Source organism: Pipistrellus kuhlii, unplaced genomic scaffold, assembly GCF_014108245.1.
Source record: "Pipistrellus kuhlii isolate mPipKuh1 unplaced genomic scaffold, mPipKuh1.p scaffold_m20_p_4, whole genome shotgun sequence".
NCBI lineage: Eukaryota > Metazoa > Chordata > Mammalia > Chiroptera > Vespertilionidae > Pipistrellus > Pipistrellus kuhlii.
In genome coordinates, this window is record NW_023425540.1 from 77,821,317 (window position 1) to 77,833,647 (window position 12,331).

At 41.3% G+C, this 12,331-nt stretch overlaps 1 protein-coding gene across 1 annotated transcript in view; it reads right to left on the reverse strand.

Moving 5' to 3' along the window:
• The window catches only part of TPST1 (tyrosylprotein sulfotransferase 1), a 67,415-nt gene that overhangs the window by 20,077 nt on the left and 35,007 nt on the right, over positions 1 to 12,331 (reverse strand). The window contains exon 3 of the mRNA XM_036409761.2: positions 4,957 to 5,155. Within this exon, the coding sequence (XP_036265654.1) occupies positions 4,957 to 5,155 (199 nt within the window). The remainder of the gene's footprint in view (positions 1 to 4,956; positions 5,156 to 12,331) is intronic.

A 12,331-nucleotide genomic window follows, 5' to 3' on the forward strand; every position in this document is an offset into this window, starting at 1 on the left:
GCCTGCCTTCCTGATTGCCCCTAACCACTTCTGCCTGATCACCCCCTAACCACTCCCCTGCCAGCCTGATTGATGCCTAACTGCTTCCCTGTCAGCCTGATTGCTCCTAACTGTTCTCCTCTGCCAGCCAGGTCATTCCTAACTTCCCTCCCCTGCAGGCCTGATGGCCCACAACTGCCCTCCCCTGCCAGCCATCTTGTGGCGGCCATCTTGTGTCCACATGGGGGCAGCTATCTTTGATCACATGGAGGCAGCCATGTTGTGTGTTGGAATGATGGTCAATTTGCATATTACTCTTTTATTAGATAGGATAGTAAAATGTTCATATATATGAAAAGTATATTAAAAAAACAAAGATTATTCTACAAATAAAAAATTTGTCTTTATATATGATGAGTTATAAGAAGATAGCTCTTCCTACATATTCACTGATGAACTGAAAAAGAAAAATGAAAATAATACTTAAGAGAAAAAAATTCACATTGGAAACTAACCTCATAAGATATAAATTTGTGCCCAGCTGGTGTTGCTCAGTGGTTGAGCATTGACTTATAAACCAAGAAGTCATGATTTGAGTCCTGGTCAGGGCACATGCCCAAGTGGCCAGTCTAATCCCCAGTAGGGGGTGCACAGGAGGCAGCTGATCAATGATTTTCTCTCATCATTGATGTTTCTTTTCTTTTTTTTCTTTTGTCACTGTTTCTCTCTCCCTCTTCCTTCTTCTCTGAAATCAATAAAAATATTTTTTAAAAATTATATATATATATATATATATGTATATATATACACACTAGTATCCCTGTGCATAAATCTGTGCACCAGTAGCTTACTGCTGCCCTACAGTAGCTCTCCGCCTGCTGCCCCCCCTCCTGTAGCTCCTTCCGCCCCCCCCGACCCTCCCTCATAGCTTGCTGCCCTGCCCCCTCCTGTAGCTCTCTGCTGCCCACTTGTAGCTGGCTGCCCCCCAACCTCCTGCTGATCCGTGATCCAGTAGTTACACGGTTAGTCATTACACTTCATGGTATAACAATCATTTGCATATTACATCTTTATTATATAGGATATATATAAAATTAACAGTTCTTTTACCAAAAGAAAGAGAGACTAAATAGAGTATGTTATAAGGTTGTGGGGAGGGGATATCATTGACATAAACAAAAGAATGCCAGAAAAAGGCCAGAAAGTTTAATCTTGAAATCAAATAATTTATTAGTGAACTTATGCTAACATAGTTTTCTTATTTAAATTATAGTTTCAAATACATCTAGAGACTGAAAATAGAACTGTGATTGCAAGGGGCTGGAGGGAGGGAGAATAGGTAATGAGTATGTAGTTTCAGTTTGGAAAGACGAAAAAAGTTCTGAAGATGGGTGGCAGGGATAGTTGCACAATGCAAATGGATGCTTTTCAGAGTCGCCTCCCAGGTCCCACTTCCCAGAGGTTGGAGTGTGGCCGTGGACAGTTCCCTGGGTCAGGCCTGATTTTTCAGCAACGCCCCTGACACCAACTTGTCAGTCACTGGGGCAGAGGCCTACCTGGTCTAACAGTCTTTCAGGGCTGGGAGTTCCCAGAGCAGAGACAAAAAGCCCCTGATGCCTCCCCCACCACGGGGGCTGCCGTGATCCGTGCCCCACCAGCGGCTTGCTGCCTGACCTTTGGCAATCCCCTGCGCTTTACTGAGCTCGCTATATCTAGGTGGCAAATGAACGGGGTTGGGTGACCATCTTTGCGATCCCAAGCAATTCTGGCTTCCAACTGCAGCTCCCATTGAATTGCCAGGCTGTCCAAAACCTTTTTGTACTGGAGCTTGGGGCATAGTGCAAACTTTCCACCAAAGTAACACCCCAATGTGGGAGGTGAGTGGCTAGAAGAGGTTGGGAGGTTTCCTGGGGCAACGGGAAGAGGGCCCAAGGCCTAGCTGGCTCTGTATCTGAGAAGCCAGAAGAGGTCAACGGGGCATCAATTCTGAGCCTTGTCCAGAGGGGATTTGACTGTGGTTCTGTGAAGGGCAGTCATTCCTATTCCCAGGCCCAAATCAGCAGCTGGTCTCTCTCCAGGGCCATTTCTAATGGATTCCAAACTCTCTGCCCTCCCACACCAAGGTTTGCATGAACTGATTTCATAGAAAGCGAAAAGAAAACCGCCTTCTCCAAGCTCACACTCTCATCCCTAGCCCCAGATTTAAGGACTACCCAGATGTTTTAGGACCCTCGTGTAAAGAAAGAAAGAAAGGAAAGAAAGAAAAGAAAGGAAGAAAAGAAGAAAGGAAAAAAGGTAGAAAAACTCATTTGAACCCTGTAAACACAATTGCCAGGCTGCAAAGCCACCAGGCTCCTAATAAGACTAGTTCTTGCAAAATAGCAAAGAAATAGGGGTGGTGGGAAGGGAAGATTAAAAAAAAACAAATAGCCGAAGCTGGTTTGGCTCAGTGAATAGAGCGTCAGCCTGCGGACTGAAGGGTCCCAGGTTGGATTCCAGTCAAGGGCATGTACACTGGGTTGTGGGCACATCCCCGGTGGGGGCTGGGGGGGGTTAGGGAGGTGCAGGAGGCAGCTGGTCGATGTTTCTCTCTCATCGATGATTCTGGCTCTCTATCCCTCTCCCTTCCTCTCTGTAAAAAAATCAATAAAATATATATATATATTTTTAAAAACAACAACAACAGCTGAAGCCGGTTTGGCTCAGTGGTAGGGCATTGGTCTGCGGACTGAAAGGTCCCAGGTTCGATTCCAGTCAAGGGCATGTACATTGGTTGCGGGCATAACCCCAGTAGGGGGTGTGCAAGAGGCAGCTGGTCGATGTTTCTCTCTCATCGACGTTTCTAGCTCTCTATCTCTCTCCCTTCCTCTCTGTAAAAAAATCAATAAAATATATTTAAAAAAACAAAACAAAAAAACAACAACACAAGAAAACAATGCAAATGTATTAATGCAACTGAGCTAAACATTTATAATGTTAAGTGGTAAATTTTATGCTCTGTACAACATTTTGGTTTATAATATATATTGATGGGGAAAATGAGACATTGTTGGGGGGAGGGGGGCTAACAATCTGAATCTGGGCCAGAAAACTAATGTACATTCTTGATAGCCTATAATTAAGTCACTGCCACTTTCTCCACAATCTGGTCTTCCAAGACTGGTTTACCTAAGTACTACTCCCATTTTACAGAGGCCATAAGCCATGAACAATCCCCAGAGGGGTTATCAGCGCTGGCACCAGGCCAGGCCTTTGGGTGTGGTCTCATGGCCTCTATTCCAACACGCGGGGCTTTTTGCAAAGCCCAAGAAAGGTCTGGAAGTCCCATCCCATATTTGGGGGACAAAGAAACCGAAGGGTACAAAGGGAACGCTTCCTCCATATTGGCTTGCTCAGAATTTGGAGAGAGTCTCCCCTGAGTCACTGTGCCGGTACATGTGAAACATCTGAAAATAAATGGGTTTTTCCTGTGTCTCTGGTACTCCTGCATATTTTTTGGTCGCCCTGTAAATTCTGTAACAATATTTGGTCGTTCAGATGACAAAAATATATTTTTCAGATATATTTGATTTTCATCCACAGTTCCTGGCTCACAGCTCTCCAACTTCTTGTAATATATGAAGTGATGAGAGCAACAATGGTGTCTCTTGTTATGTTAATGAGGTGACTTTTGGAAACAACTCCAGGGCAGAGGCTGGTTGCCACTGGAAACCAACCATGTGGTTTGAGGTTTAGAACATTCAGTCCCATCCCGGTTCCCAAGGAGGGGAGAAAGGCTTGAGGCTCAATCAATGGACAGTGGTCAAAGACTTAGTCAATCATGACTATGTAATGACACCTTTAAAAGAACCCGAAAGGACAGCCCTTAAACCCTTTTTGGAGAGCTTCCATCTACAGGAACCAGAATGCTACCATATGCTGAATAGCAGCCCCATGAGGCTAGAAGCTCCTATATTTGGGACCTCCCCACCACGTACCTCTTCGTCTCACTATTGATTCCTATCCTGTAATGAATGTCCTTAGTAATAAATCTATAATTTAAGTGAGTAAATGGGTTTTCTTGAGTTTTGTGAGTCATTCTACCAAATTAATTAAACCCAAGGAGGAGGGTCATGGGAACCTCTGATTTGTAGCTGTTCAGAACCTGGTATCTGAAGTGGAGGGTGGTCTTGTGGGAATGAGCCCTTTCCCTGTGGAAACTGATTCTGTCTCTGGGTAAGTGGTGCCAGAGTGTAGTTTGCATTCTTGGACACCCTGCTGGCGTCAGGGAATTGCTTGGTGGTGTGGGGAAGCCTGTACACACAGATGGAATTTGGTCTGAGAATCCTTTCATTATGTGTATTTTTCCACAATTTAAAAAATGAATACATTAAGGTCTGATTTGAAGTAGATTCAACTGGTAAAGTATATATTCAGATTAGCTATTGAGTTTTTAGCTTTTCTGAAACAACATTTCATAAAGATGTGAGCATAATTTATTAATAGGAAAATTTATAATTATACTTTAACAGCAACTTTTTCTCAATCATAGGGTAATTTATTGCATGTTTAATACTTATTCTAATGTAGCCTATGTTCAGTTTTTAAGTTTCAAGAAATCATGCCTCATCTAAACAAAGGTTGAAAAGTAAAGTAGTCATTACATTAAAAGAAAAAAGAAACTAGAATTAAGTGAGGTTGCTAGTAATTCTGATATTTATGCAAATTTGTGGTAAATAGAGTAAAAATCTCCCCAATAGTAAGCACCATCCTGGAAATTGTGCAAAATATATTTAAAAATTGTCCCCATAGTTCCTGGGAAGAGCCACAGTTTTCCTTAAAATGCAGTGGAAGACATATGATAATAAAGCATTCTACAAATAGAATTTTCCTACTTTAAAATAATTTTCTAATCATAAAAAGAAACAAGAAAAAAAAATTTTCAGGATTCAAATTCCATATTCAGTTTTCTCAATTCACTTTAAAAATTTCACTTACCCTTCTAGTGTTTTCAAGGATTTTGGGATCAGGTTTTCCATAGTTGGGTGGATTGGCATATGGGTCGTAGCCAAGTTTGGAAAGCATGGGTGCAATCACTGCCATGTCTTGTAAAACATCTGGAGGTATTTTCCCAACCCATTTTGTTAAAGCCGCCACATTGACTGGCTTGATGACTTGATCTGTTGATCTCTCCACTCTGGAAACAATAGAATGTGAATAAATATTTATTTAAAATACAAAAAATAGTGTTTAAAGACCACTGAAAATTATTTTTGATAACTTTAAAAATTTTAAGTGTCTCCATTATAATGTAGGCACTGATTAGGCTTATCAGTATTTACCAGAAATTGTTTAATATTCTAAATTTGACAGCAATTATTGGCAACCTCAGATTTCTAGAAATAGGAAAAAGGATGAGCTTATACCATCTGCACAAAATGTGCTGACATTTTAATTACAATGTTCAGGAAAAAATACAACTGCTTAGAAAAACAGCTAGTTGACTTACTTGAAATGCACCAAAAAGAAAAAAGATGGGACTAATGAATGACTAGATTGACATATGTGATAAAGCAAATACAGCAAAATCTTGATTCTATAAATGTAAAATCTTAATTATATAAGATAGTGGGTATAATTCTTTCCATTCTTTGTACATTTGAAAATTTTCATAATAAAACACTGGAGAGAACCACGATCCACTAAGAATGCATAATATTCATTTGTTCTATTTTTCTGTCGACTTCCTGACGAACTCTACTTTCTAAGGAAGAAAAAGAGGTGCTGTTTCTGACTTTTAATATCCCTAATACAATGGTCAGCAAACTGCAGCTCGCGAGCCACAATGCAGCTTGCAAGCCGTGGTTTGCCGCTTTGTTGACTAGTGGGTTTGCTGACCACTGTCCTAATATATAAAAAGCCAGGGGCCGTCATGACTGAAACAACCAAATGCACTTGGTAAATATAGCACACATTCTCTTTTACAAGTAGGGGGGTTTAGTGAGGGCCAACCAAATGACTGAACAGCAGGCTGTGTGGGGCAATCAGGCTGGAAGAGGAGGCAGTTAGGGGTGACCAGGCTGGCAGAGGGGGACAGTTGGGGGCAACCAGACTGGCAGGGGGAGCAGTAAGGGGTGACCAGGGGGGCAGAGGATCTGTTAGGGGTGACCAGGCTGGCAGAGGGGGTAAGTTAGAGGCAACCAGGCCAGCAGGGGGGGGGGGGGCTGTAAGGGGCTAACAGGCTGGCAGGGGCGGGAGTGAGGGGCAACCAGCCCAGCAGGGGGGGCAATTGGGGGCGATCAGGCTGGCAGGCAGAGGTGGTTTAGGGATGATCAGGCTGGTGGGGAGAGGGGGTCAGGCAAGCAGGATTGGGCCTAAAAGGCAATCGGACATCCCTTGAGGTGACCCAGATTGGAAAGGGTGCAGGCTGGGTTAAGGGCCCCCCCCCATGCACAAATTTCATTCACCAAGCCTCTAGTTACAAAATAAATGTGTTCTACCTCTTAACCTAGAAACCTACTTTAAACTTGTATTGACTATATTCACTGTATTTTACTAAACAACACATAATCTAAGGAAAAATATAATATAATATAATATAAATAATATAATATAATATAATATAATATAATATTACATCTAGATACAAATTGGTTCTAAATTAGCAGATTTTGGCCAAATGACTATAAAACAAATATGCTTAAAAGAGTTAAACTAGTATATCATAATACCTAAGTCATTCAAACATGGTATTCAAACAAAGGTAACAACACTTTTTCTTTAAGTATGTGGCCTCTCACTACAGATAATCTGATGAGGAATCCCTCAAAGGGGCTCCCTGCCTAAAAAAACAGACAAGAGAAAATAAAATTCTTCTTCTCTGGGATTCTGTGAGGCCACTAGCTCCAGGTTTTTTCCTGCCTCAATAACAAATTCTTTTTTCCTCACTTAAAAACTTCTCCAGGACTCCACTTAACCCACAGCTCTCTTCACGCTACACATTTCCCCCGGATGGGTTCACCTCTAATGGTCCTTGCTTGACTTTCTTTTCTCTCTCTTTTTTCTTTTTTCGAGAGAGGAAGTGGGAGAAGGTGAGAGAGGGAGGGAGGGAGGGAGGGAGGGAGAGAGGAGGGAGGGAGGAAGGGAGGGAGGGAGGGAAAGAGGGAGGGAGATATTATCGATGTGAGAGAGAAACATCAATCAGTTGCCTCCCCGAAATGGCCTGACCAGTAATTGAACTCATCACCTTTTGGTGTACAAGACAACTCTTCAATCAACTGAGCCAGGGCATTTACTTGACTTTCTTTATCTTCATGGAGAACATCCTGGTCCAGGCCAGTTTGGCTCAGTTGGTTGGGTGTAGTCCCATCCACCAAAGGGTTGCTGCTTTGATTTCTGGTCAGACTTATGCCTGGATTACTACAAAAGCCTCATAATTTCCCTGCATTTAAATAGTTGGCTTTCAGGCCCAACTACCTAACATTCCACCAGAATATAAGGAAATTCCATGATTGCATCTCTTATTGATCTCTCTATCACCAGCACTAGCACATGAACATAAAATAGGTACTCAAAAAATGTTTATTAAATACATAACAAACAAAAAAAACTTTTCATGGAATAAAAACTCTACAAATTTAGTTTGTACAAGCATGTTCAAGAGAAGTCAAGGATCATAGGTTTATAAGGAGATCAACTGACACAAGATGAAATAACTAGAGAATATTCAGGTGCAAGCTGCATGATATTTACTGTGGAAGTGTTAGGAATGTTAGAGAATGAGAGCCATGTCTGCAGAAATAAACATCTCCAGCATAAAAAAAGGATTATAGTAAACAAAGAAAAACATTTTCTGTTCATTCTATGTCAGGTGCTTTGCATATGATATCTCATTTAAACCTTAAAACCACCTTAAGAGAAAGATATTATCAGTCCTCAGTTTTCAAATATGTAAACTGAGACCCAGAGACAGTGAGTTACCCAGAATCACAGAATCTAGAAATAATGAAGTTAGAATTGGAATCCATATCTGTCTGACTCCAAAGTCCCCACCACCTCACCAGTTTCTCTATTGCCTTGTTATTGATGATCTTAATTATTACATCCTATGCCTCCCTGAAAACCTTGGCCTTTTGCCCTGAGTAGAGTAAGCAAGTTGGTTTGCCACAATGGTAAGATCATACAGATGAACTATACATATACACTGGCTGGGTCAAACTTTCTATTCTTAAGAGCTGAGTTCCAAATCAACTCTTTGGGCTCACCTTTCCTCTCTTCACATGGGTTCTAGTTATTTAGTTTGGCTTTTTCTAAGAGGAAGCAGGGCATAGTTGGGATAATACAGACCTGGAAGTTGGGCCTGTGTGATCTCACTTTGTGATCTAAGAAAACTGATGCTCAGAGACTAGAGATAATGACCACTAGCAGGTGGAGACACAGTTTCAAAAAGTTTGTTCAAATGCAGAGATTGGGAAACTATGGCTCAAATCTGATCTGCAGCCTGATTTATAAATTAAGATTTATAGGAACACAGCCTCACCCATTTGTTTCTGCACTGTCTATGGTTGCTTTTGTTCTACAACCTCAGAGCTGAACAGTTACTACAGAAATCATGCGGCCTATAAAGCCAAAAATATCTGACCCTTTACAGAAAAAGTTTGCCATTCTGTGTTCAAAACGACACCGTGATTAGAAAGAAATGAGCCTGGCCACAGAGCCTGATTTTCTTTTTTAGACAACAACCTGCAGGCTGGAGGGAGCTCATCAAATCTCTCTTACTCCTTTGGTCCTTCCAGAAATTAACCAACACTAAGGTCTGAAGTGTACTAGGGTATAAACTAGTCACCATTCCAGTATCTTCGAGTCTCCCTGGGACCTTAAAACATGATAGGATGGTATGTTTCAAAATCTACAACCCAGGCACAGCACTGCAGGCACCTGGGAATCTAGGTTCTCCCCCATTGTAAGTGCCCAGGCTTCCTTCCCACAGTAGCATTCATAGCAGAAGGCACTCCTCCTCGGAGAATGGGGACAATGCCAAAGTCTGGAATGACTGAAATGAATATCCTCCAAGACACTCATTTTTAAAGCATGGATCTTCCATGAGTCTTAATTGAACACTTACAGCTAGGCCGTTTGCCAAACCACAGGTGTGAATCATAATACACAGTAACTACAGGAAACCAAATCCTCTGTACTAAAGCATCAGGACTCCAATGGACATGCAAAAAGGCATGTGTAAAAGAGGACATAATCTATATGGCTGGAATTATTACAGTAAAGCTGAAGATGAATACCATTAAATCAGGTTTTCAAAGATTATTTCACTTCTAGAAAATGTTCTGGTTTTGTCTTGTGAAAAAGGATCTAAAAATGTACACACAACAGAAATTCAATTTTGTAAAAATGGGTTATATAAGATATATATATATAGCCGAAGCCGGTTTGGCTCAGTAGTAGAGCGTCGGTCTGCGGACTGAAAGGTCCCAGGTTCGATTCCGGTCAAGGGCATGTACCTTGGTTGCGGGCACATCCCCGGTAGGGGGTGTGCAAGAGGCAGCTGGTCGATGTTTCTCTCTCATCGACGTTTCTAGCTCTCTATCTCTCCCTTTCTCTCTGTTAAAAATCAATAAAATATATATTTTTTTAAAAAGATACACACACACACACACACACACACACACACACACACATAAAATTATACCAAAATGTTAACAATGACTAACTGTGGTTTTTATTTTTATTTTCTTAGTCACTCAGAAGTCTAATAACTATTATCTGAAGCTCAACATAGTCCAAACTGAACTCCTGATCTTCCCCCCAAATCTACTATTTTCATAGTCCTTCCCATCTCAGTTGAAAACAAATTCATTCTTCATGTGCAGGATTAAACAAAATAAAACTGGAATTGTCTTTTGACTACTCTCTTTTTCTCATATTCCACATCCAATCAATCAAAAACTTATCACCTATACCTCAAATATATCCAAGTGACTTCACTTCTCATGAACTCCACTGCCATTCTACTGGTCCAAGGCAATATTATCTCTTCCTTGATTTCTACAATATTCTTCTAATAGTCTCCCTTGATATACTTGTGGTCTACTCTCAGTATGTAAGCCAGATACAGCCTTTAAAAACACAAGTCATATCATGTCTCTTGAGAAGATATGATAAGGAACCAACTCATTATTTTGAAAACTACCAAGTAAAGAACAAGAATCAAGTATTTATCAGTATTTATCATTCGATTTTCCTATGTGAACAGTAAATCTGGGTACCAAATAGTAGATGCAGGGGATATCATTTTATAAAAATTTTCCAACCAATACATAGAAAGGAAATCAGATTAGAATGTCAAAATGTTGTAGAATCCAACAAATTGACGAATCTAGGCACCGAGGATCATGGCTGCTAAAATCACAAAGTCGAATCTTGAGTCTGATTAATCTTCTGGATTAAGATGCCAATTTGCATGAAGTACAGAATTCAAAAGAATAGTCAGGACAGTCAGCAGTTTGATTGCAAAATTAAGATTGTAAATAACTTTACAAACTAAATGACCCAGGCTCTTCTAAAACTAAAGAATCTGATACCTCTGGCTGGTTTGGCTCAATGGATAGAGCATCAGCCCGTGACTGAAGGGTCATCACAGGTTCAGTTCTTGTCAAGACCATGTATCTCTGTTGCATACTCTACTCTTGGCCCTGGTCAGGGGTGAGTCTGGGAGGCAATCACTTGATATATCTCTCTCACATTTATGTTTCTCTCTGTGTCTCTCCCCCTCCCTTCCACTCACTCTAAAAATCAATGGGAAAATGTCCTCAGGTAAGGATTAACAACAACAAAAAGAACATGATAAAGAAACTGATTAAAAGAAACTTAAGACATCAAATTATTTTTAACTAGAGGACCGGTGCATGAAATTCTTGCCAATGGGGAAGTTTGGGTCCTCTGAGCCCAGCCTGCACCCTCTCCAATCAAGGACCCCTTGGGGGATGTCTGATTGTCAGTATGGCCTGATCCTGAGGATCTAAACTGGCAATCGGACATCCCTCTCACAATCTGGGACCACTGGCTCCTAATTGCTCACCTGCCTGACTGCCTGATCACCCCAAACTGTCCCCCCTGCTGGCCTGGTTGCCCCCAACTGCCTAACCCCGCTGGCCTGGTCGCCCCTAACTACCCCCTGCTGGCCTGGTCACCCCTTACTGCCCCCCATGCCAGCCTGGTCACCCTCCCCGCCACCAGCCTGGTCCATGCCCCTGCTGGCCTGGTCGCACCATGTAGCCTGCTGCTAGGTCATTTGATCGTTCCTCCCTAACCCCCCTGCCAGCCTGGTCGCCCCACACAGCCTGTTCAGTAGTCCGTTCAGTTGTGATGGTCTCTTAGGCTTTTATATAGATAGATAGGTAAGAATATAGTCTATAGGTATACACACTGAATGGTAAAACTATAAAGAAATATAAGGAAGTGATCCTGAAAGTGCCAGAATAACGGATAGTTTGAGGGTAAAGGAGATACAGTCTGAGAGAGCGTACATGGAAAGGCTTCTAGATTGACTGGCAGAGTTTGATTTCTTGACATAGCTAATGGTTATAAGGGTGTTTGACTTATTAAAAATCATTAAACTATTTCTAAATTGCCCTAATAATGATCTTTAAGGTGCTACATAACATAATATGAATTCCACAAACTCCCATGTCCACATGGCTAATACCCTCACCTCCTTCAAGACTTTCCTCAGATCTCAGCTTTTTCATGAGGATTATCCTGACCACTCTACTTAATATTATAGCCTGTCCCTCAGAATCCTCTGGATCTTGGTTCCTTTTACTCTCCTGATTTTTCTTTTTTTCCATAGCATTTATAACCTCCTAATATACTATAAGCTTTTCTTATTTAGTGTGATTTTTGTTTTTTGCCTTTCCCCACTAGATTGTAGGCTCCATAGGGGCAGGAATTTTTGTTTGTTTACCTGCTCTTGCTCTCCCATGGGTCTCTGCTAGAAATGCCTACCTTATCAATGAGGACAGGACTTCCCTGCTATTCCTATGCCTCAGCTCTTGGCAATTACCTATTTTCTGCTTTATATCTCTCTACAGTATTTATTACCATTATCTGATAAATGAGACATTTAACTTTTTTTTTTTATGTATGACTCCCACATATTAATGTAAGATCAGTGAAAAAAGGGTTTATTCTGTTTTGTCTTTGTTAATTACTTTTGCCCCAATATTTAGACCATTACCTGGCATATAATGGGTGCCCTTGCTGGCCTAATACTCCACTCAAGGCTACAAAGTTTCAATTATAGAAGGTAAACACATCCAAACAGAAATGGTGGCAGCCATGGAGCTGGAAAGAGCAGGAG